Source organism: Astyanax mexicanus, chromosome 12 (genome assembly GCF_023375975.1).
Source record: "Astyanax mexicanus isolate ESR-SI-001 chromosome 12, AstMex3_surface, whole genome shotgun sequence".
Taxonomy (NCBI): Eukaryota; Metazoa; Chordata; class Actinopteri; order Characiformes; family Acestrorhamphidae; genus Astyanax; species Astyanax mexicanus.
In genome coordinates, this window is record NC_064419.1 from 17,769,746 (window position 1) to 17,796,967 (window position 27,222).

A 27,222-nucleotide genomic window follows, 5' to 3' on the forward strand; every position below is an offset into this window, starting at 1 on the left:
AAGACTGCAGTTTTTTCAGGTTCATTTTTTATCAATTGACTTGTAATTGACTTGTAAATGATTAACCAGTAAACTAACAGTTATTTATTTGAAAAAGTGAAGATGAACTGAAGATTGAAATTTAAACTTAAAACATCGCAAGATAAATGAAATAAGGAGGGTTTTAGTGGATTCAAACTGATGAAATCTTATTGCTCAATGTCTTATGGACAATCCTCCATTACAGTCACATACAGGGAGTGAGCTATCAATTCATCATTTTCTTTGGTAACAGGAGTATTTATTTTAATAGCTGCCTCATTTAGAGTCAAAAGAACAGAATTGTTATAATTTAAAGGGTCTTTCTTTTAAAATGACACATCATGACGTCCTGTTATTAACTGATACAGTTAACACCTATCATTTAGCATGTGATGCCAGGTGGTTTTCTTTTAATAACAGTCCAAATATATAGTGAAAATAATAGAAATGTGATGCATTAAAGAGCCTGTATTTAGAATTTATACAAATAATGTCTTTTTTATATAAACTGAGTGATACATAATAATGTCCTCTCCTTATTATATATAATTGATTTGTGGATTCAGTGAGGGCTCCAGTTCATTTTTTTTTAAAGGAAAATAGCTCAGACCAAAATCATTGTTTTTTAATAATTGTTTTTTTTTTGTATCATCTCCTGTAATGGACTTTTGGCTTTTATTTTGAAATCAGTTCCTCTACATTATTCATATGCCGTAATGTTTAGTGTATGTGCCATCTAGGAAATGAATAGTCGAGTCCTCAATTTTTTTTTTTTTTTTTAGTAACACCATTGAGCAATTAAATTGGTCGCACTCTAGAGCCCCAACGTACCTCTAATACCTAGGGATAACCAGTCAGCAAATACCCTTTTTCACTGTATTACTTGTATTTAAGATAAATCATAGCTAGCAAAGAATAAAGAAATTGTAGGGTTATTTCTTTACTCATCCCTAAAATTTGACTGAACAAAAACTCTAAATTAAATTCTACAGTATTCTCACATTTAAGGACCTGACGTTAATTTTATTACATGCCTACGTATGTTATCTTTTATGTACCTTTTGGTTATTATAATTACCTATGGGTGTTGGTTTGTCTATTGTAAATATCATCTGCAGCTTGTGAGATGCCACGGACAGACTTTTTACTGCACAGATAAAAGAGATAGCTTTATAATACCAGTTATTACAGCTTAGCATTGACCGTCCTGTCAGGTATAGGATTAAATAGAATTAAAAATTTCACCATTTGTTTTCAAGGCACTGAAAGGCCTGGACCCACACAAATCAATGTATGATTGGTCAGTATATCTCATGCAGGCCACAGGTTGTGGAAAACATTATCTTATGGAGTCAGGTCTGCCTCTCAATTATTTAAATTTTAGTTCACAATATGTTTTTGAACTCAATTTTTTTGAGCTCAATTTTTTTTTAGAAGCATTTTATTTATTTTCTTTTATCAACTGGATTGACAGTGTCTTGATGCTAGTTTTATCTTTTTAATTAGTATTTTCATGTTTATAAACAAATGTGGATTGGGGTACGAAACAGATAATAAAAATAATATACTAATTTATTAAGCCTCGTCCTAAACTATGTTTCCTTTTCAATGGATCTACATCCAAAATGCTGTGTAGTCAAAAACTAGAATTAATATTTATTGTGAAACTGCCCATTAAAAAGGTTTTGTAACACAGAATAGCATTGTTATGTTCTGGTTTAAAATACTGTTTGTTCGTTTTTTTCCCGCCAGGCTATCCGTGTGCTGGGCCTTCTTGGTGCCCTGGACCCTTATAAGCACAAGGTTAACATTGGCATGATTGACCAATCCCGTGATGCTTCTGCTGTGAGCCTGTCAGAGTCCAAGTCCAGCCAGGACTCGGGTAAGACTCTCAGCATTAGTTAGATGTGCATGTTACAGAAATGATTTCCCGGGCAGTGATTAAGCCTATGAAGGGTTTTCTATGGACTGTCCTGATTAATAGTTCCGTACACACAGCTCGCCACATCTTTCACCAGCCTCACCCTTCAGAAACACTGTAATTCACTAAGCTTGTTTTCACCTGTCGTCTTTCCGAAATCATTCACCCCCCACTTATTCATTCAGTGCTACAATAATAAAGCTTATGTAAGAGAGTTTTCCACATTGTGGCCCTTTACACTGCAATTATAATAGAGTAGCACCCGCTGAATAGCCCAGACTCTCCACCTCCCAGTCATATAATATATAATCTTTAGTCCATTCATAAATATATGCCTTTAGGCCTGAGTGCAGGGTAGCTATATGGCTTGCAGCTGCAGGACACTACAAACAGGAAAACATGTCTCAACAGCTTCTTCTAAGCATTTATGATGACTCTCTGTTGTCCTTTATCCAGAACTGGCAGTGGTTTCAGAGAAGAACAATTTTAAATGGAAAATGAACAAACCCAGGGGTGCCCAAAAGTTTTGCTTACAACTGTATATATACTATATTGCCAAAAGTATCTACTTAGCCATCCAGCATGGTACTGTGATAGGATGCCACCTGTGCAACAAGTTTAGTCCACAGTCAACTCTTAGTGCTATTATAACAAAGTTGAAACGACGGGGAATGAAAACAACTCAAAAAATAAGCTGAGAATCATACTACGCAGAGGTCACCAACCTTCTGCAGAGCCAGTCACTACAAACCCCCGAACGTCACGTGGCCTTTAGATTAGCTGCACACTGCAGTATCTGGGCGAGCATTGTCTTATTGAAATAGTTCACTAGAGTGTGCATCAGTTCAGAAAAGATAGGGCTACTGGTTGCAGGACCTCATTAAAGTAACATTGGACATTTAAAGTGCCTGTAATAGGACCAGTGCCCCTAAGGCCATTTCCACACCTGTAGTTTGTTTCTCTGGTCCGAATCAGTTGATGAGTTTGTTTATTTGGAGCGTTTTCTCCCTTTGTTTGGTCTGGTTTCACACAGGCATAAATCTAAACGCACCAAATGGTGCACCAATAAACCACGCGAGCAGGCTGTGTCCTCTGATTGGTCAGAGCTGTCTGGCGTAGGAGTAAATATAAATTTACAAAAAAAAGGAAATATTGCGTGAAGATTCTGTGTTCTATCACATATATCTGTGCTTTAACACTGAACGCTAAAACGCTATGCTTTCAAACACAATGTTTGGACTTGAAGCACAGATGTATACAAAGTAAACAAAGACTATATTTAATAGCTGGGTCGGATTGAGACCGGATCACGTTCTCAGCACAAGCGATCCGCTCCAAAGTTCATTTGGTGCTACACTGAGACCACCTCCTCCTTTGTTTTAACTGGACCAAAAAGTGATGGTGTGAAAACGTTCTAAGGTGACATCATGTAAAAAAAAAAATAATAATAATAATTCAATGAGTGAATTATGGTGATATTTGGAGTCTCTTGCAGTGAGGCATAGCAAATTTTTTAAGACACTTAATTCTCATACTAAAGGCTGACGGGCTCAGACACAGACAGTATGCAGACCAATTTACCTTCTTTACACAGTCATATTGTGCACATCCTTTGAGAGCTGCTTGCTTTTTTAGCTGTGAAACAAAAGGACCTTTGGCCTTGCTTTAATGGCTATGATTTAATTATCTTGTTCCCATGCCTCAATTATCTCCTACCCTAATTATCTCATTCTCTTAAATATTTCTCATAATTTTTTTTTTTATGTGATGTTACCATAGGGGATCCACACAGTGTAAGTCTGCCATTATACAGAATTGCCCCTCACACCATGACACCAGGCCTTCTGGACGTGTGAGGCTTGACAGTTAATTGTTGACCACAAGGGAAATTTTCACTATTCCTATTTACCATGATACTATTATGAAGCACATTATGTCCAACAAATATTATTTATTTTACTCCAGTATTAGATGCACAGAGTGCAGTATTAATAATATGATATTGGCTCGTTGATGTCTGGAGAAATCTGGTGAAAAGTTCTGTATGTTTTATTATTGTAAAAAAAAAAAAAAAGATTGCAACAGTTGTGATCATATGACTTACTTCAGATCATAGATTTTGATGCTCTACTAGCAAATCTGTGCTATTCCAGGCTGGATTTCTCAGAAAATTAGATCCCTTGGGATTTTTTACCTGATACATGATTGGTAAATACCTAAAAAGCCATGTCATCTAGTCCTCTTTGTAAAGGCATTGTGCTTGTGTGTATTATTGTAAATTAAAGAAATGTTCTACTTCGGTGGCATAAATGAAATTAGACTTGCAGCTTGTCAGCTGAGCATCATGACTTGTAGCATCCCAATGCGGGGTGACCGCGGACACCCGAGTAGATTGACCCAAGCAGCCTGGGTCTCCAAGTTCTTCTTCCTGCCTGGTTTGGGAGTAGAGAGGATTAATGGGTTTAGCAGTGGGGCTGCATGAAAAGCCCTATGGCAGGAAGTTGGGGAGATCTCCCAGTGGAGGGATGGAGTTACAGTAGAAGGGCAGTGTCTGGGGCAGCTCTGTCTGAGTCTGCCTGGAGCTCCGCTTCAAGGCTATCAGGCATTTCTTTCTATTGGAGAGAGAGAGAGAGAGAGAGAGAGAGAGAGAGAGAGAGAGAGTACACGCTAGCTGTGCTGCCTTTTCATTTCAGTGATGAGTCCTTGGGAAAATGAATGTGTATGAATAAAACCTGGTTTACTGCTGAGAGATGATGATTTCTGATTGATTACATTCATTACATGCAGCTGATAAGTGGTTATGCGGAGTTTTAACCACCGTCCTGTCTGCCCTGGGGTGAATAGCTGTGACGGTTATGTAACAGAAACCTCAGACTGATATCTGCTTTGAGACACCAAATTGCAAGACCTTCTGTAAGGAAGTAAATAAACTTTCCCTCTTCTGTCTGTGAAAAGCTGTTGTGCGCCACCAGTGTGGACAAAATGTCCAAACTGTTTCTCTTGTTTAAATGCAGTAGATTGCCCAGGACAGATAGAATTTTCAGGTGTTAGGTGTGGTAAAACGTGCATTGGAACAGGAGTGTATGTAAAAATAAGAATTGACAAATTAAATAATCCCCTTTTACACATGCACACTAAGTAGGGGTGTGCCATATCATATCGTACGCGATAATATCGCCAACATTTTTGAATATCGTAAACGATATTAAACCCTGAAATATCGTGCCATATCACTCATCCCTAATTATCACATCAGGGTGAGAGTTTTTTGCTGGTTTTAGCAAAAGAAAAATTTACATTGTTCTTATTCCCTGTCCAGTATCATTAATTTTACTGCAGCACTGGATATATGGAGAGATATGGAGTGCATTATTAGTATTGTGCAGTAGTGTATTCCTGAAAAAAAAACACATTGGTCCACAATGGCTGTTTTGTTGGAATTAGGTATGGATGTGGCACTGAACACTATGATTGATTGTGTTGAGCTAAACAAGCATGCAATGAGTCTGTCTTAACTTTTTCAATTGGTACAGAAGTAAATGTTTCACTGGGCTTTATGTCCGTTTTTACACCTAGCATAAGTGGTCAGCAAGATGGATGTAGTCAGTGAATGCTTGGGTCACCACTGAACACCCAAATCGACAAAACATATTTGTGACTGCTTAGCCAGGCATGAATTTTAAAAGCTGGAGACAAATAACAAATAATCTCATAACCAGCGGTGGATAGGATACTTCCTCTGTTGGCCAGTTCTTCTCCTCAGTTTATTACAGCAGTAATTCTGTTGTCAGATAAAAATTTGTGTCTCATATTCATTTTCATGTACATGCACTGGCTTTTCAAAATGCTTAAGCACACAAAGCTTTTACCTCAGCAGTGCTGCTCCAGTCAAACATTTAGTTACCTAAGCAGTGCGATTTTAGTTACATATTTCCCCAACTGTCCTATTTTAGTCAAAAAATTACCTAAACTGTGCTGCTTTAGAAATAGGTTTACCTTAACAGTTTAAGTGTAGTCACAGATTTACCTCAGCATTGCAGTTTTAATTATAAGTATACCTCAGCAGCTCTGCTCAAGTCACATATGATTTAAAATCTTCACAAAGAAAGACAGCCAGTATTTTGTGCAGCATACTGTCATGCCGCCAGCCCCCCCACACCTCCACACCTCTGCTCCCCCCTTCCCCATTCTCCTCTCCCTGTCCTCAGCACCCTGCTGTCTTCTATTTCAACTGCAGTAAAAAGTGAGGAGCATGAGGTTCGCAGATCCATTCTTACTGGCTCTTCTCTCCACGAGACACAACACCCATTACGCCAACATCAAACGCTCCAGCTCTCCTCGGTGGGTCCTTGTGTGTTTTGTATGGGAAACAGATGATGCGATGAAGTCATACATGCTTACGAAAACAGCCCCAATCCACTCAAGACACACACACCGCCTCGTTTACCATGCATGTGGGGCCGATCCGACGCTTTTACGACCACAGGAAGCACTCGCCCACAGACCCCGCTGCCCCCCCGGCTCACATGGTTGTGAAAGTACAGACCGTTTCTACTTTATTCACTCGGCCTCATGAACTAACGTATCCTTTTTCTGTTGCAGACATACAGTTGTAAGCTTTTCTACAGAAGTCGCATAGCTTTCACAGAAAACACTCAACACAGATTTATTGTTGCCGTAAATGAAGCTAATGAAGTGTAGAATTTCATTATTATATTCATTGGTGCGTCGTCAGCGTCCTGTCATTGAATTCCGGGAGATTATATGTGACTTGCGGGCATCAGGGAGCCGCTACCAAATGCGGGAGACTCCCGCGGCTTCAGGGAGACTTGGTTTGTCTGCTATAAGGCACACTTAAATACTTAAATTTTCCAAAAAATCGTCAGTACGCCTTTAATCAGATGCACGTTATGTATGAATTTTACCAGTCAGGTTGTAAGGAGCAGTAAAGCCACTCCGCTGATGTACAGCGTTATGCAGGAGTTTTAGTTTAGTTCTTCAGCAGTGTTAGCATTAGCCACTAAACGCTAGCCATTCAGCTATTCAGAGGTGAGTATTATCGGCCTGTAGTCTGCTACTAACCCTGACTAGCAATACTGGAGCAGCATTAGCCTTACCTGCTAACTGTGCTGGGCAATTGGCCATTCAGAAGTGAGTATTATTGGTCTGTATCCAGCGTGTTTACTGTGTTAAAACAAGCTATGTGGGACAAACCGCTAGCTAATATTGCCCTGGTTTACCAGAAGACTCAGGGTTCCTCAGTGTAGTGTTGTCAGGTGGCAGTTAGCCATTAATGCTAATGCTCCAGCTTTAGTGTAAATCTGTAAATTTAATCTTACTGTAAATAAACGTAAGCAGATTTCAGGGGAGAAATCTGTGAAGATTAATAGTCGGTAGGGGTGGGCGATATGGCACTAAAATAATATCACGATATTTCATGGTATTATCGAGATAACGATACTCTTGGCGATATAAATTTTTTTTTTTCAAGAATACACTACTGCAACAAAATGAAAATTTCATTTTATTATTGCATACAATGTGTTACACCCCTACCTGAGATATAAATAAAATACTAGAATTTGATCAGATTTGTAACAGAAGTCAATGATCCAGAATGTCATGATGACTTATAATGCACTCTAAATATATCCATATAACCAGGATTAAAGTAAAATTATTGATACTGGACATCATCTGTCTTTAGTAGATATATAATGAAAAATGAAAACAGTAGTACCCTGATGTAATAATAAGAGATGTTGGCGATATTATCGCGTACGATATGATATGGCACACCCCTAATAGCCGGCGCTGGTTTGACTTCTGTTTACTTAAATTAGCTTAGCTTGACAGGTCTCAACGGCGAGACCTGCTGATTTAGAAGGGAAACCTGGCAACACCTCTGTTCCTAGCAAGTGCCGCTTAAAATGTGTTTTATAATCCAGTGTGCCCTGTGTGTATATATATATATATATATATATATATATATATATATATATATATATATATATATATATATATATATATATATATATATATATAAACCCCCCCCCCCCCCAAAAAAAAAAACAAACAGAAAATAGATGTTTGATAGTGCGCCTTGTAATCCGCTCTCATCAATGATGTTATCTGGACAATAGTGGTGTATCAGCTGATACTTAGCATTAAGAAACTTGGATTGGGGGCAAATTAACCTGATTGGGACATCCCTACCATAAAGTAAAATATTAAATTCAATGCAGTTGATAATTGTAGGACCTGCTTGTAGTGCTTCATGAACACTGAGCATCAGCTATGTGCCTGAAAGGTCTGAAATGATCTAGTGCCTTTTTGTACAGAAGAGATGTGGAGCTCTGTGGCTTAAAATCCTCTCAGATATGTAGTGTGATAAAGTGGCTTTGGCAGGTATAATGCTCAGGGGGGTGATTTGCGAGTGTCCGTGCAGCTGTAGTTTTTCCTGACTTAATGCTGTATTAAGAAGAAAAGGAGAGAGTGGAGGAAAAACAGCAGGAAAGAGACAGAGAGATGGGATCTGACTGTCCGTGTGCTTAAACAGACATGCTTTAGCTCCCACACTGACCGAGAAACCATGTGAGGATCAGTCTGGCCTCTCACTATATGTCTCTCATAGGGCTGGACTGTAATTCAATATCAATATACAGTACTAGCCAATGTTTGGACACACCTTTTCATTCAGTGTTTTTCTGTATTTCTCTGTTTGATTTATTTTCTACATTGTAAATTAATATTGAAGACATGAAAACAATTAAGAGACACAATTATGTATGGAATTATGTAGTAAACAAAAAAAGTTTTTGGCCTCCACAATCCCCTTACCAGAACCCAATTGAGATGGTGATTTGAGGTGATTTGGGATGATCTGGAGCTTCACAGCATAAACGAAGAGCAGCAACTATTATTCAGCACCTTCAGAAACTCCTTCAAGAGAAAACTATTCCAGGTGACTCTCCCTCTTAAAGACACTGAGATTAAAATACAAAGAGTGCAGATCTGTCCTCAAAGATAAATGTGCTACTTAGAAGAATCTAAAGAATAAAACAAACACTTTTTGATTACAGAATAATTTTGCTTGTGTCCCTGTATAGCTTTAATGTCTTTAATATTAAATTTACAATGTAAAACTCATTTAAAAAAACATTACATTGGAAGAGGTGTGTCCAAACTGATACTGTATATTGCATAGGGTTTTATAATTTACACCATACTATATTTCTTAGTTTCGTTTGATGTGATGCAATTCATAAATCAGTATGGATAGTATAAAAGACACTGCCTGTAATGTATGAAATTACATCACATATGCTGGGTGATATGGTAGTATTATATCACAATATTTAAAGACATTTTCACGATAATCAGTATTTATCAATACATGGTTTTTACATTCTCTTTAATGAAATGGTTATGTTTAGGGTTATTTAAAGAACTAATGATAACGCTGATATTCAATAACAGTGATAAGAGAGTCACGTGGTCTGACACTAGCCAGCATTTTTTTACAGGACTCATTACATGAATTGGCAAAGCTGTTAGTGTGATTGCAGTATGCAATTCCACTACTGTTCTTCTTAAGTCTTCTTCTTATTATTATTTATCCGGAATTCTGTCTGATTAACTAGTGCCACAATTTTTCGAGATATCGACTCTGTTCTAACACTACAACACGTGTCCTTTTTGGGAATGGTGTGCTTGAATACAGCTTTTTGATAGGACACACAGATTTCGTTTAAAACCTTAATTTTTAAAACCTTGCTTTTTTTCCTATTGAAAATGACGGGGAGAAATTTCCACGGCCATGTACGTCACAATTTTTGAGACATGAAGACTAAATTTGGACCAAATGCACATTCTTTCTGAATATATGCCGTACAATGTACAGTTTTTGTACAGTTGTCTAGTCTTGTGTAGTCTCTGCTGAGAAATATTGCCAATACTCAATAGGACTCATTATTAACATAATATAACCTATGGGTGATACTCCTCATGCTAGGTGTGAACTAGAGGGGTATAAGGCCCCTAGACCTGTTGAGTTGTGAAGCTGTGGAACTGTATTTTCTGGAATGATGGTGCTTCATCCAATACTTTTAGGATGCTCAAATTTAGTTTTCTCTTTTCTATAGTAGTTACTCTGACAAATACAGATTTTTTTTATTTACTCATTTTAAAAGAAACAATCAATGAGTAGGTGTCCTAACACTATTGTATATATATATATTGCAATTTTCCATCTGTTTTTTTTTTAGAGTGTGTTAAAGTTGTGTCTTTTTTCTTTATTCTTCTTAATGGAATACACTATCCACACGAGTAAGGTCCACCAGTCAGAGATATCGTGGAAATTCAAACTGCTCGGTTTGGTGCCAAAACAGTGTGAAACAAAGTGGTCTTTGCTTTCCTTGTCAGTTAAATATGGTTTGTTTATTTGGAAATGAGGACAGAAGTGTTTAAAAAGTGTTAAGATCTTGCAGGTCAGGCCTCAACCAGGAGTTTATTTTCTTTGGGGGGGAAGCCTGTTGGTCTGTCAGGGTCAGTATGAAGGTCATGAATTACATTAGTGAGTTTTTGCAGTCAGATATAACCGGTTCATACAGATCATATCAGCATGTCAAACTTCATATAAATAATACTACACATAATGATAAATGTATAAAGGACATGAAGGGTAAGAACATACATTTGCATTAAAGTGCAAAAGGTTTCTTTCCTAGAAATGTCTGTAGTGTTCCAGGAATGACAAGAGACCTCAAACAAAAAGAAGTAAATATTTTAAAAGTATTCAGCGCTTATAGCCAGAATAGAGACGGTTTGATAAAATAAACTGGTTGGTTAAAATTATGAGAAACTATGACTTTTAAAGGGGACATATTATACGTTTTAACATGAGTTATAATAGGTCTATGCGCTGTACAGAACAGGTTCATGAAGTTCTTTCAGGTTCATTTGAAGTTCTTTCAAAATCACTCTCACATAAAGAGATCTCACCAGTTTTATTCTTGTCAGTTTCAGTGTGTTCCCTTTCAGATTGTCTGTCAGTTTAGTGCAAATAAACTTTTGCTGGCCACACCATATACTGCTCTGGAAACAATTTAGAGATCACTTCAGTTTCTGAATTAATTTCTCTGATTTTGCTATTTATAGGTTTATGTTTGAGTAAAATGAACATTGTTTTTTTATTCTATAAACTACAGACAACATTTCTCATAAACTCCAAATAAAAATATTGTAATTTACAGCATTTATTTGCAGAAAATGAGAAATGGCTGAAATAACAAAAAAGATGCAGATCTTTCAGACCTCAAATAATGCAAAGAAAACAAGTTCATATTTAGTTTTAGGAGTTCAGAAATCAGTATTTGGTGGAATAACCCTGTTTCTTTCCCCACAGTTTTCATGCATTTTGGCATGTTGTCCTCCACCAGTCTTATACAATGCTTTTTGGATAACTTTATGCCAGTCCAGGTGCAAAAATTCAAGCAGTTCAGCTTGGTTTGTTGGCATCCATCTTCCTCTTGATTATATTCCAGACGTTTTCAATTTGGTAAAATCAAAGAAACTTATATTTTTTAGGTGGTCTCTTATTTTTTTCCAGAGCTGTATATACTGAGCTCTTGCCACACATTAGTGTTAGCTTGTGCTAAATGACAAAACACAAACAAGCTAGTTCATGCCTAACTGCAATAGAAGCACAAAACTTCCTTGGAGTTCTAGAGCTTCACTGTATACCAACTCTACCTCTTCACAACACAAGTAATGCTCTCAAACACATTAAGAGACAAGAAATTCAAGTAATTAACTTTTGACAAGTTAAGCACAGCTGTTAACTGAAAGCCATTCCAGGTGACTCTACCTCATAAATCTGATTGAGAAAATGCAAATCTGTCATCTAAAGCAAGGGGTGTCTACTTTTGAAGAATATAAATATAAAATGTAGTCTGGTTTGTTTACTATATAATTCCATGTTTTTCTTCATAATTTGGATTTATTTTTGAATAATTTGGATTTTGATTTTAGGCTGGTACTGTAAACATGTACCTTTTAATTAATCATCTGATCTGGAACCAAATGACTTTAGTCTTATTTTAATTGAACAGTGTTAGGGTTACTGTTTGTTAGGATTTGTATCAACCTGTCAGACCTGCAGCCCCAGGTCTTCCCTTCACAGCTGAAACTGAGACTTAGTCCAGTGTTATGTTTTGCTGCAGTGTCTTGTCATGGGAGACGGCTGTTGACTCTCAGTAACTTGTCTTTTGATGCTTTTCTGGAATAGACTCCTTCAGACTTCTTCCTGTTCTAGACCTCTTCAGTTTGTGGTGTGAGAATCTGTACTAACAACACTCTGGCTTTATTCTAGACGTTACGATAGCAGTCCAGACATGCAGTGTTGTCAGATAAGTGTGAAAGAGAGTTGCAGCGTTCCAAAGCCAAGGCTGCAGCCAAGATAGGCTTCCCGTCTCGCCCATTTCAACATAGAAGGATATTTGGAAGTGAAGGACCCTTCGTATACAGCCGAAAAAAATGCAGCCTGTGTTCTGAGTGATTTTAAGGATGCAGCTGATGTATCCTTCACAGCTCTTGGTTATCCACAATTCTCTGCTTTCATACAACATGAATAGGAAAAAAGCAGCATCATGAAAAATATTAGTTTTTATAGTTATGATTTATGTCTTTAAAGAAATAAAAAAGCACATGGGTTTCTTTTTTCAGTTGTAATAGGTGAGACCCTTCTGGTGAAAAAAAAAAATGCATCATTACACTGTTCCGTATGTAAGACCAACAGGCTAGGTGAGAATTTATAGGACCATCATACTGAGGATCTCACTCTAAGTTGACAGTGTAAATAGTGACTATTTAACTATTTAGGATCTCCGGTGGATTTCACGTTTTACAGAGACTCTTAAGACTTGGTCAGTGGCTGAACTGCACTTAGCAGATCATTACACATGTTGTAAAGTAACATATGACATTGCAAAGACAAATGTATTTATTTTAAAATATTTCTAACTGTTGTCTGTCTCACTGCCTCACAGTGTTGTTAGCCAATCAGCATTCATTCATTCTAGAGACCACAACAAATTTAAAATGAATTAAAAAACGATGGAGTTATACCTTTATACCTATGTAAAAGGTAAAATGGTGTCCCAATCCAGTGGGATCCAAGTGTTTAAAAAAGCTGTATTGCAGGACTGAAGTGCAGGACTTGAATAATGTAAAATAACGTGTTTCTGCATCTGTGTGCTTCTCTCTTCAGCCGACTACAGCACAAGTGAGATGCTGGTGAACATGGGCAACCTGCCTCTGGACGAGTTCTACCCTGCGGTTGCCATAGTGACTCTGATGCGCATCCTGCGTGACCCTTCGCTTTCCAATCACCACACTATGGTGGTGCAGGCTGTTACCTTCATCTTCAAGTCTCTGGGCCTCAAGTGTGTGCAGTTCCTGCCCCAGGTCATGCCCACATTCCTCAACGTCATCCGAGTGTGTGATGCCAGCATTAGAGAGGTAATGCACAATTTCTTTTTTTCCTTTCTCCTACACTGTAGTTGAGGTTGTAGTGTAAACTGCATGTCTGAACAGAAGTGTGGATCAATTCAGGCATTATTATGTAGTAAAATTCAGATTTAGATAAAATGATTACAACAAGCATTCTAATAGAGTTTCAATAAATGTATTATGACTCACATACAGGTCCATAGGTTTTTAGGCATGAACATGATTTTTGTTGTTTGTTTCTTTATATAATCTCATTGGAGTTGAAAAAGCAATCAAAATGGAGCATAATGTTTAATTTAAATTAATTATACAGATGGTGGAAGGAGCAATTCCCTTCACTGTTGTGTTAATGTAGTTTGAATGCATCAGTTGGGCCTTGCTTAAGGGTCAAACAGTGGCATCTTGGAAATTATCCAGATGTCTGAATTTGCATTTGGTAGCGGTTCATTAAAACTCAAAATACGCACTCTAAAAAATTGTTGATGCAAGTGATTATTTAATCCTGATATTTGTTTGATTTATTTGATTTTATTTACTTATTTTTAAAAATGTACCATTTACTTATTTTTATTTATTTAATGTTTCATGCATGCACTTGGACTGCACAGTATATCGTTTCACCATCAAAATTGCAATGCACACATGCAATAATTTTGCAATGTCAATGTGCAGTGGTGCTTGATACAAATTAAAAAAAAAATTGTTCACATTTTTCATGACAGTCCATCAGCTTAATGGATCATTTATGTATATAGCGCAATTTGGTGACAATTGCTGCATTTCTTAACATTGCAATGTATATCACAGAACAAAAAAACAATGCAATACCTATTTTTATCTATATTGTGCAGCCTTGCATGCACTGGGAACAATCCAAATTGAAGACCAATCTGTCAAACATGGTGTAGGCACTGTTTTGCCATGGGCATGTATATTGGGCATTTTATTTTTCTTTACAATTACAATTACAATTCCCTTGGATTAGAGCTACTTCATTTTAAAAATGCACTGAAATTCTGTACACAGACATAATTACAAAATGTGTCACTGTACAAATACGTATGGACCAGACTTTAGTATTTATAACCCTCATGAAATGACTGTGCATCTTACTGTATTTATTATATACTGTTGCAGGTGTGTTCTGGACTTCATTTACTTTCCTGCTTTGATATGTATTGGCTAGGGTGTAATTAGGCATGAAGCTCAGCCAAAGTCCTCTTGGTCCTGGTTCTTTATCATCTTGCATCCTAAGCCTTTCAGCGCAGACAGAGAAAAATGGATGAAACGTGTGAAATCAGAATTGGAACTAAGCTGGCCTGATCAGAACTCAGACTTACAGTGTCTCTAGTGTCAGATTGAGTTTCATGAACTTTGCCTGACTTGTTAGCAATCAGTTTGTTTTAGTTACACCTGTTCTTTGTCTGCTTTTTTCTTTCCTCTTCTTAGTTTCTGTTCCAGCAAATGGGGATGGTGGTTTGCTTTGTCAAGATCCACATCCGGCCGTACATGGACGACATTTTCACCCTGATCCGGGTAAGTGACCCTCAGTTTATTGCTTCTTATTGTCTCTTCTTGCATTATACATCTGCCCAGGTCTAATGGGGCGTGTAGGGCATTGTTTTTTAGTTTCCCAAATGAAATATTCAGTTTCATTAAACATCTCTTGCAGACTTAGCCCTATCCCTCTGCTTTGCACATACATGCCTAAGCGTGGGGTGTCTAGATTCTTTCTGGGTGGGAGGGGTGGGGGTTGGGGTGGAAAGTGTTTTTTAGAGACACACTCCAAACAGAGAGCTATGAGAATCACTGGTAAAAGATGACGGCAGAAGCAACCAAAGAAACCCACAATTTGAGTATTGTTCTTGTTAAAATGATGATAAACACTAGCAACATTAGCATACGTTAATGTATTTTTTACACTATAAGGCACACTCTCAATGAAGGTCTATTTTCTTGTCTTTTTTCATATATAAAGCACACTGGATTACAAGACACATTAAGTGACAGTAGTAAGGATGCCTACACCTTTTACAGGGCAAAACTTTTTATTTCAAAGTCAAACGAGCGCTGGATGTTAATCTACACAGATTTCTCGCCTGAAAACTGTTCATTTGAGGGAGTAAAGCGCTTTTGTTTTTTTACAGTAAGCTTAGATTTCCAATATTTTGTCTAAGGGTGAGTTTTCAGTGAAATTTCTCCAGCATTAAGGCTGGTGCAGCAGAATTAGCGTTAGCCGCTTACCTCCGATCTAGACGTTAATGCAGCCCAATAGAGCAAGAATGAGAAACCAGAGTTTTCCGGTAACCCAGGGCGTTATCAGCCAACTGTTCGTCCCACGTAGCTTGTTTTAACACGGGAAAAATAAAACACATTACAGTTCAATATACTCACCTCTAAACAAAGAAAGAGCTAGCGCTACGGTTAGCAGCTAATGAAATTTTACTGACATCTCACCCTTAAAATGCTGTACTTCAGCGGAGTGGCTTTACTCCTCCTTAAAACTTGACTGGTAGAATTCATACATAAGGCACATCGGATTATAAGGCAATTTCTGGGAAAATAAAAGGATTTTAAGTGCACCTTATAGTCCTAACAATATGGTAATGTGTAGTATGTTTTATAGCCATTTGTAATAACAAGCATAAAAAAGTTAGTATTAGCTAGTAGTTCGTCTCAGCAGCTAGCTAACTTTCCTGTTCCATCTTAAATGGTGTAACTGTAATTCAGAGGCTGCAGCATTTAAGGTGGAATGGAAACATATTATACAAGCTAATTTTATCCCCCTATCACAGAGGAATTAAGACAGAAATATTTAATTGCTTCTCCACCCTTTCTGAAGACATACGATGCCCTACAGTTAACTATTTAAGTAACTTCAGCACTTCACTGCTATACCTATATCTGTATCAGGTGCATGATGAGTTGTCCCAGTTGTAATGGAGATGAACAGTTCAGCCATGTGTAGTGGACAGTAGGTGGTTACGTTTGTGTTTACCCCTTCTGTTACCAATACACATAAAGCAAGCCAGAATAGCAATAGCAGATTGCACATAAAAAAGTGCAGCCCTAAGCATTGTAAAAGCTGGCAGAGGGGGACCCTTAACCCTCTGTATAACAGCCAGCAGTGGTCCACCCCAAGAAATTATCGACAGTTTTATGAAGTGCCCGAGTCACTGTTTCCACTCCCCTCATATGCTCTGGGCTTTTTCAGCATGGTGGTTTGGTCCTGTAGCTTTCAGTGCACTGTAAGATATTAAGTGGCGTTGGGGATAAACCTCTTTTCCTGCCCGCCGGGCCGGCACTGACTTACTGGCGGGTCAGACTACCTCCTTTATAGGCTGGACCTCAGTTTGTGCAGCTGCCGAGTACAGTACAGTCTGACCCATTTCTCCCAATCTGTTCTCCTGCTGTTGCATCCACTTGAATCAAATGAATGATATAGTGGCTTTTTGGTCACAAGGTGTTTGGATGTACTCTTCTCACAGCGCCTAATGCTCTTAATGTGGGTCAAGTAGACACCTCGTTACAGAGCTGACACAGCCTTCAGGTGACATTGTGCAGATGGTGCCGATCTAGAAATGAGAAGGTGTTAAATCTGGTGAAACTAACATATTTTTTACACTATTAGGCGCACCGGATTATAAGGTGCATTTTATGAGCCGCTAGTAACTAGTAGTAGGAACAGGGGTGTTGCCATGTTTTTCTTCTAAATTTAACAGGTCTCGCTTCTGGGTCACGAGACCTGTAAAGCTGGGCTGAGCTCAGTAAACAAAACCTTAATTCTTTCAGAAGTCAAACCAGCGCTGGATGTTAATCTACACAGATTTATCTCCTGAAAACTGTTTATTTGGCTCAGTAAAGTACTTTAATTTACTTACAGTAAGTTTAGATTTACAGATTTCCACTAAGGCTGGAGAATTAGCCAGGGCGATATTAGCAGTTCATCCCACATTGCTAGTTTTGACACTATAAACTCACAGGCTACAGTTTGATATACTCACCTCTGAACAGCAAAAGACCTAGCACTGTGGTTAGCGGCCAATGCTAATGCTGCTCCAGCAGTGATAGCTGGGGTTAGCAGCATACTACAGGCCAATAATACTCACCTCTGGAAGGCCAAAGGCCTAGCGCTATGTTCAGCGGCTAATGCTAATGCTGCTCCAGCAGTGCTAGCCGGGGTTAGCAGCAGACTGCAGGCCGATAATAATCAACTCTGGAAGGCCAAAGAGCTAGCACTTCGCGTAGTTAGCAGCTAATTTTAATACTGCTGGAGAACTTGACTGAAACTATTTTATAACGCTGTACTTGTGAGTGACTTTACTGCTCCTTACAACCTGATTGGAAAAATTTATACATAAGGCACACTGGATTAAAAGGTGCACTGATGTTTTTTGGTATGTTAAAGTTGATATTCTAAGTAAAAATCAGTTTCCTTTATTGTGTTGAGTTAGCATTTAACATTTGCATGCTAAAAGTCATGTAATAGCAGTATGTATAAATATAAAATATACTGATCTCCCAAATGTATAAAGTTAAAGATGAAAGCAACAGTCAAAGGCCATGGGCTCCTCTAAGCAAGTCTCTACTGCAGTTGATGAGTTCTAAATCTCTTGGGATAAAGCTGTTAGCTGTCCTGCTGTACTGATGAAGTGCTGGAAGTGCATGAGGATGCGACTCGATGAAGGATGATCATCAAAGCTTGCTGCAGGTTACATTACTAAACTTCTAAATTTCTTTAACAGAATAATATCTGCTCCACTCTCTGGCTGTGGAGACATTGTTCTCCTCCCGCTTCAAATCCCTGGATTTGGTGGTAATCAGAAACTTGAGTGAATCTACAGTCAAAACCACAGGGCTGTTGATGTTGAGAGCGAAGAGTGTAGGGAAGAGTGGTTGTGTATGGTATAAGGTGTACCATTATTGCTATGCTCTTTTGGATCAAACATGATGTTTTTAATTTACAGGGTGTTGATGTTTTAAATAATTAAAAATTGAATTATTTGTTTAAATATAAAAGGAACGCTTTTAACCATGTTATATTAATGACTTGATAATATTTTATATTAGATTTTATATCTAGTTTTGGGGTCAGATGTACAAAAGCGGCGAAGTTAAGCATTAGAAAACAAACGATTATGATAATGTTCGGAAATGCATTTCGTGGAAATAAATACAGCTCTGGAAAAAAAATGAGACTTTTTTTTTTTTTTTTTTTTTAAGATTCTTTGATTTTACCAAATTGAAAAACGGCATAAAAGTTATCCAAAAGCAGTGTGTAAGACTCGTGGAGGAGAACATGCCAAGATACATGAAAACTGTCATTAAAAAACAGGATTATTCCACCAAATATTGATTTCTGAACTCCTAAAACTTTATGAATATGAACTTGTTTTCTTTGCATTATTATTGCATGAGGTCTGAAAGCTCTCATTTTTTCATTTTCTGCAAATAAATGCTCTAAATGACAAATTTTTTTTTGGAATTTGGGAGAAATGTTGTTCGTAGTTTATAGAATAAAACAACAATGTTCATTTTACCTAAACATATACCTATAAATAGCAAAATCAGAGAAACTGATTCAGAAACAAAAATGTAGCATGAAGCATATTTTCTTGGTATTTTTTTCTTTAAGACACTTTTTCTTTTGTTTTTCTTTTTCTTTTAATTCTTCTGCTTTTTACAGCTTATCAAACAGGTCATTTTTATTCAAATGAACCCTTGCTTGAAATGCTCTGTCAAGTCCATACAAAATGCAAGTAAAAGAGGATTCAGCTTATTTTTTAAATAATTTCAGTATAATTTCAATAAAAACATGAAATGATGTAGAAGAAATAGCTCCTCTAAGGAAAATATGATAATGTGACATATCCCCACTTCTAGGCCCCTACAACTTGGTGTAACCCGTCCTCTCATAACAGAGTTGCAAGAGTTACAAAATCCTCCCCCAAATAAAAGAATTGGCACAAATCTTCAAGCACCCGATACAGATATAGATATAGCAGTGGAGCACTAAAGTTCAGTAACCTTGCTGCTGGTTAACTAGTTAATTTTAGGGTGTTGTGTATGCCTTCAGAAAGAGCAATAATTTATTATTTTCCATTCTTTTATTCCTCTGTGATGGGGAGCTGAAATGATCTTTTATTAGCTTTTATTTTATCTTTGGTTCCAATGCTTGAGCCTCTGCAGCCGCTGCAACATTTAAGGTTGTTTTTAAGCTTGTTATAAAGGAAACGGCAATAAAATATTATAACTACATTACACTATGGTAAAATAGTTATACAGTAATAAGGAAAATACTAACATTAATATGTTTCTATGGTTTTAGTGCTGCCATCTTGCCAGTGATTCTCAGTTTAAAGGGTCACATTGCCCTAACATTTCCCCCCTACCCCCCAGACTAACAAGAATTGGGACACCCTACCCCTAGACGTGGATGTTCAAAACAGATGGGTAGGGTTAAGTTGTAGGGCCAAGGTGTGAAAGGGTATTGGGCGTTAATCTGGTTGAATTAGACCTTAGTTCTATTGGTTCACCTTTTTAAATTGATAAGTTTGGAGGATTTCCTTCTTAACATCTATCCCAAATTCTGAAGTGTGAGGACATTGTACAGTTTCTTCAATGTTTAATAATGTTTTTCCCTGTAGTTTTAGAAAGTTTTTTTTACGGGGAAAAAAATATCAATTTATCTAAGAATTTTTTTAAGTATGAAGTTAAGTATGAAGAGAAAGGAGAATCTTTCATAAAATGATTATCTTTTATAAATCTGTACCCTGACTTTTTTTTACCTCCTCATCTGTTGCTGTCCCTGCAGGAGTACTGGACCCCAAACAACCCAATGCAGAACACCATCATTCTGCTCATCGAACAGATAGTCGTTGCTCTGGGAGGAGAGTTCAAGCTGTACCTGCCCCAGCTCATCCCACACATGCTGCGCGTCTTCATGCACGACAACAGCCCCGGACGAAGCGTAACCATCAAGGTAAACGTGTACACACGTATACACGAGCACGAGTGTGTGTGTAATTACGTACTTTGTGATTGCTTTAAGTAGTTGCAACTGTACAGCTCCAGCTGGAAGCAGCTCGCGGTCAGCCTGCAACCATTTTATTACCTAAATCATTTACAGCTGAGCTAGCGCACAAGGCAGGCAGCCCTGGGCCTTCAGAAGCTCGTTTTACCAATGATAATCTAGATGCTATTGTGTGTTTTCCACTGACAACTGCATGATGAATGAAACAATGTTAGACTTCCAATTGAATTCTAAGATACATTCTTTCCACCTTAAGCAATAGCTCAGCACTGGTTTTAAGATAGGAAATATGTACAAATTTTAATATGGTCATTAAGAAAGTTCATTCTGCCACTGTTTTAAAATCAGTAGAACACTAGAAGTTTGTGTTTATAAAATGAAAACGCAATTCCCTGCAACCCTTAACACCTGCCCAATAAGCACAATGTATATATAAAATTTGATAAGATAATAAGAAATTGGTTATTATTTTACAAGCCCTAATTGTTTTTTTCCAGCAGTCACTCTGCATAACCTGTGTTAATGTCAAGACAGTATAGTGTGTTTTTTTATTTTTATTTTTACATCTGCTACAGAATACTGAAGTTTATCATTGCTTGGGGCAGCAGCCCAATGAGTCAAATTCAGATCAGCCCATAATATAACAATCAGTTTTATAGAAGCAGAAATCAGGTAAAGTTTATTAGAAAAAAAAACAAAACTTTGTAACAGATTTAGGGTGATTAATTTGGGGAAATACCATACAGAAAAATATAGAGATATAGCACATAAATATTTGTAACTAACTACAATTTACCCATCAAAAGAAGTCTTTATTGCCTTTTCCCTTGGTATTACATCCGGATTGGTTAATGATGTGTCAACATCAGCAGTGCTGAAAGATTTTAAAGGAATATATGGGCTCACTATTCAGTCAGCATTCCGTCAGTGTTGCCATTAATATTTTTGTATAATAACAGTTTGTCGTACATATTAATGCTTTAATGCTTAGTTCTGGGCAGAATGACTACAAATAAATATCTTTTTTTTTTACTTAATTAAAATTAATAACAAATCTTTTGATTAATGATTATTTTATTGAACAGTGATGTTCACAAAGTCCAAAATAATAAAACCAATTAGTCATTTTTGAAGACCCCACACCCACAGTCTAACTTTTTTTGACTTTTCTAATATATAATATGCTAGATTTTTTTTCTTACCACCAAAAACAATTCATTTGTCTAGTGATTTATGAATACATGAAAAGGCATAATTTGAAAGACCCTTTTTTTTTTTTTTTTACCCTTTTTTTTTTTCTTTCAGCATTTTTTTTACATTTCTCTGCCCTTTGTAGAGATGGTAGGATGAGCTAAGTTGACCTTCATCAGTATGTATGTAAAGAGACATTTCATAAACATGTACGGTCAGGAAATAATTATTATTAGGAATAAATAAATATTAATCTGAATAAAACAAATTAAGATTTCACCAGTTTTGAAAAAAAGGAAAAGAAAAAGAAAAATCTCTGGCTAATATGTTTCTGCTCAATTATTTGCATATTTTATTATTCTCATAACCTTGATTTTACCCTGTTTCCTGATCTGTGTGTGCACATTCCTACTGATTCTGTATCTGTACAAAAATATTTGCAGTTCCAAATGAACAAACATTGGAGCAGGCTTGTTTTTTAATATCTCCAGACCTGATCTCATTGCTCCCTCATGTGCATTAGCTATGGTCATTATGGACTGAGAAATGACTGTGTCATGGTGGAAATCTGGAATAGTTTTGCTCAGTGGATGGGATTTTTTTTTTCAGTGATTTGCTCTCATTTTGTATTGTGGAGGGTATAAGGTTTAAAAAGCTGTAAATCCTGTATACACAAGGCAAGCATAATATTATGACCTCAGCTCAACTGAGCATATAGGACCTTTTTTAGTTCTGTAATTATAGACTGTAGTCTTTCTGTTTCTCTGAATACTTTATTATCCTCCTTTAACTTAACCAACACTCCACAGGACCACCACAGAGCACGTGTTATTTGGGTGGTGGGTTATTCAACAGGACCACAGTGACACTGGGATGGTGGTGGTGTGTTAGTAGTGAGTGTTGGACTGGTATGAGTGGATTAGGTACAGCAGTGCTGAGAATGACCCACCACCCAAATAATAGCTGCTCTGTGGTGGAATTTAGAATTACAATAAACCACAAATAAAAAAACAGAATGCACAATATTCTACACTTTTGTTTATTACTACATAAATCAATTTAAAGATCAATTTACCAACTTATGATGCTTCTTTATATTACATGAATGGAATTGATTAAGATCTTTTGGTCACAATAACTAAAGTAAAGGCAGCAGAATACCTCCACAAAGTAACGTGCTCACTCCTAGAAGATACATCTCATGTCGGGTGCCGAATTTGCCATAAATTTACCACAAAACCTGCGCAAGCTAACCAGACGCTCCAAAGAGGCGAAAGATGGCGTCAGTGAAGCTGCTGACTACATACAGGATATTTCTAAACAGTAGTTTAAAAAAAAATGAAAGAAAAGACTCTGCGTGAAGGCTGTCTGATTTGCTGCTCAAATGCACTTTAAAATAAGAAAATAAGAAAAGTTTTTTCTAAGTGTTTCAGCTTTTTTTTCTGTGGTTTTGGGTGGGACAAATCTGCATGTTTCTGACATTGGGTTTGACATGAACCATCCCCCTGTTTCCTACATCAATAGTTCCTTTTTTATAATTGAATTTCATTTTTTTTTCCCATTTTCTCCCCAATTTAGCATAGCCAATTATCTAACCCACTCATTAGGACTCCCCCTATTACTAGTGATGCCCCAACACACCAGGAGGGTAAAGACTAGCAAATGCTTCCTCCGATACATGTGAAGTCAACCACCGCTTCTTTTCGAGCGGCTGCTGATGCAGCCAGTGCGCGTGGATGAAAGCGCAGCGACTCGGTCGGTTCTGATACCTCAGCTCACAGACGTCCTGTGCTGTGGACAGCACCCTAGGAGTGATGTGGGGAGAGAGCGCCATCTACCCACCCAGAGGTAGCAGGGCCAATTTTGCTCCCTCTAACGCCGGCAGCTTGATAGCAAAGCTGCATGAGTGAGGGGTTCGAACCTGTGACCTCCCACTCATAGTGGCAGCTCTTTAGACCACTGGACCACTCGGCGCCCCATCTACATTAATCCATTAAAATGGATAGCTCTGGGGTGGTCATAATGGTAAGCTTTATCTGTGTATATCTGTACAGATAAACTTCAATTCCAAGCGTTTATTGTTTCATCCAAAGCCTTTGTTTGAATTTCACTCTTAGACATTTGTCAGCACACAGATGAAGATATTCTGGGTATTCTGGGTGGAATTGTGTTCATAAATGTCAGGTTTTCGCTCCAGAATGTGGCTTGTGAAAAATCCACCCTCGCACTTCAAAGCAGGGCGAGGAGTATCAGAGGCTCACAGTGCTCTTCAATCACGAGGCGTCTGGAGAAGATCTACACCACCCCCTCCACCATTCAGATAGAATAACAGCCGCTCACGGACATACGAAACTGTGGGCCCAGTCCAGCCGACCCAACAGCTACAATTATTCGACCTCACACGCATACAGAACCTCCTCTTGCCCCGACACTTAATACAGCGCAGAGCGTATCGTGGCAAGCTTCCTGCCTGGGGAGATTGTAGCAGTGGTCTGGCTGTGAGCTCTAGCGTTGCAGGGAGTGTCTGGGCCACCTTGATGGAGGCTTTTTTTGAGCTACCTTTCAGTGAGGAAAGGAAAGAAAAAACAGCTCAGTGACCCACATTAGGTCACTTGCTGGCCCGTGACCTTCCTTTATCTCTGGGCCTGTTGGGAGAACATCTAAATCAACAAAGGCCTCCCATCAGGGGGCGAGTTGCCCAAAAGCATTTTAGCACACTTCTAGGGAAGTGATGATATGTCATTTTCATTCATATTGAAAGAGATACTTTAATATGTTGAGGCTTTTGAGAAACTAGGACCAGAACAAGGACTGAAACTGAAAAACTGAAAAACTTTAAAGAACCTCTGCACTTAAAGATGTTGAATTTGTTCAAACCAGAGACTGTAAAAAAAGATGGACGCCGTGTCTCCGTTCCCATTCATTCAATGAAAATGAAGCCAAAATCTTCCGCCATGTTGGCGATCCTGACACCCGAGTCTGCGCAATGGAGGCCAGAGGAGGGAGAAAGACTGTGGATAGCAACCTACTCATTTGAATAACCCCGCCCCTGAGGGCTGCCTCGCGGTCACAGACTGCAGAGCGGGGCGGAGTGGAGCTGACGGTCTGTTTTTGGTCCCGCCCATAAGCAGCCCTTCTACAATAACCACACCTTTTTTGAATAGAGCTGAATAACGTTTTAAAAAAACGAATTCTGTGGGGATATAAAAATTTGATAATATAAACAGAGGTTACACTAGCTGCTGCATTTAAATAATGGAGGTAGAATTACAGTATATTGGAAAAAAACTTGATTGAATGTTGTCTGTTTTGCCATTGAAACCTATGGGGATGGGTGGAGTTACACAGCTTTCTGCAGCCGAACAGCATAGGGCGCCCGACCTGTGGTGGCTTCACTTTTGAGAGACGATGCTCTGTCCAGCTATATACAGTCTCTGGTTCAAACTGTTGGTGTTATAAATACAAAGCCATGTTTCTAATAGAGAGACCCTTCACAAAATGCTACAGAGGTCTCGTTCAATATATGATTACACTGCCTGGCCCAAAAAAAAAGTCTCCACCTGGATTTGACTAATCAAATGATGTGGGGTTGATGCTGCAGTTGGTCTGCAGGTTTAGGTTCAGCAACAGTACGTGCTGAAAGAATGAGGTCAGCTGACTACCTGAATATAATGAATATAGACCAGATTATTCCATAAATGGATTTTCTTGTGACATTGTAGAAGCTTAACGAAATAATGTCAGGATTCATGGGGCTGGAATTGTGAAAGAGTGCTTCAGGGAGCATGAGATCATCATTTTCACACATGGATTTAGTCCAGCCCTTAACCTCATTGAGAATCTATAGGATGTGCTGGAGAAGGCTTTGGGCAGTGTTCAGACTCCACCAAGATCATGGTGAAAAATAAGTCTTGTGACGTTGCAGAAGCTTATAGAAACAATGCTGCAGTGAATGTGTGCATCAATCAAAACCTTTTTTTGGGCCAGGCAGTGTACGATCTCAGTAATTTGTGTAAAATTTGGTTGATGTTCAGTGGTTTATGATTATTTAAACTTCTGCATTGTAGATTAATACTAAAGTCCCCCAAACTATAAAGAAAATCATAAGGGATCATGAAGTAAATCTAAAAGTGTTAAATAAACCTACTAAAAATACTTTGTGAAGCATTTAGGTAGGCTTTTATCTGGGGTGCTGTTTGTTAACTTGCGGTTTCTAAGGCTGATAACTCCTGATGAACTTATCCTGTGCAACAGAGGTAACTCCTGCTCTTTTCCTGTGGTAAACCCAATGAGAGTGTATTACATCATAATGTTTATGCTGGTCATTGCGACTGAACTTTAAGATACTTTCAAAGTTTATGATTTTTTTTTTCTTACAGGCAACAAATCACAGCCAGGGCAATTCAGATGCATTTAATTTGACCTGTTTCTTCTGCTCCACAGCTGCTCATGGCCATCCAGCTGTTTGGTGCCAACCTAGATGACTACCTCCACCTGCTGCTGCCTCCTATAGTCAAGCTGTTTGATGCCCCTGATGTTCCTCTGCAAGCTCGCAAGTCAGTACAACTGTCCAGTCATTTTTATTGCCTAATTCAGACACTACCATTGCTGCAAGTACTAAGGGTGTGCCATATCATATCATACGCAATAATTTCGGCAACATTTTTGAATATCCTGAACGATATTATACCCTGAAATATTGTGCCATATCACCCACCCCTAAATTATCACATCAGAGTCTTACTTTTTTTTTTTTTTTTACTGTTTTTAGCAAAAAAAAAAAGAAATCACACTTCTCATATTCCATTATATATCTACTAAAGACAGATTATATCTGTCCAGTATCATTTATTTTACTTTAATCCTGGATATATGGAGATATATGGAGTGCATTATTAGTATCGTGTCATTCTGGATCATTGACTTCTGTGACAAATCTGATAGAATTCTTCTTTTTTTTATATCTCAGTTAGGGTTGTGCCATATCATATTTTATTTTAATTTTGTTGCAGGAGTGTATTCTCAAAATAATTTTTATATTCAGTATTTTGTCATATCACCAAATATAAATACTGGTGTGTTGTAGTGTTAAAATAGAAAAGTGCATTTGAATGGGTGCACTGAGTGATGATAAATGGCAAGTAAACATAATTAGCATTCAATTATTCATTGTTTCATGGGGCATACCTCAAGCTACTAAACTCTCTGTCTACATTCTGAATTCTGTGGAAACCTCAGTCAGATGTCTGGACATCACTGTCTCAATATAATTCAATTCTCCAGGAAGCTGTAGGGACGTTCAGTGACTTCCCAGCTTTCCTTTCTGATTTGTAGAGCTCTTCAGACTGTTTGCCACATGGACACCTAGATCTTTATTTTCTCACAGACATTTCAGCTCAGTGTCAACCAATACAGGGTATGAGTCCGAGCCAAGGAGCCATTCTCCCTGTCAGGAAAACCGACTGTGGGTACTCCTGACAGATAATTCCACTGTGACAGAATTATGAGCGCAAATTGGCAGCTCTGCTCTACTGAAATCGTCTAA

At 37.9% G+C, this 27,222-nt stretch overlaps 1 protein-coding gene across 1 annotated transcript in view; it reads left to right on the forward strand.

Moving 5' to 3' along the window:
- The window catches only part of mtor (mechanistic target of rapamycin kinase), a 178,630-nt gene that overhangs the window by 16,447 nt on the left and 134,961 nt on the right, over positions 1-27,222 (forward strand). The window contains exons 18-22 of the mRNA XM_007247957.4: positions 1,774-1,903; positions 13,212-13,462; positions 14,903-14,989; positions 20,268-20,435; positions 26,121-26,233. Coding sequence (XP_007248019.2) covers positions 1,774-1,903; positions 13,212-13,462; positions 14,903-14,989; positions 20,268-20,435; positions 26,121-26,233 — 749 coding nt within the window. The remainder of the gene's footprint in view (positions 1-1,773; positions 1,904-13,211; positions 13,463-14,902; positions 14,990-20,267; positions 20,436-26,120; positions 26,234-27,222) is intronic.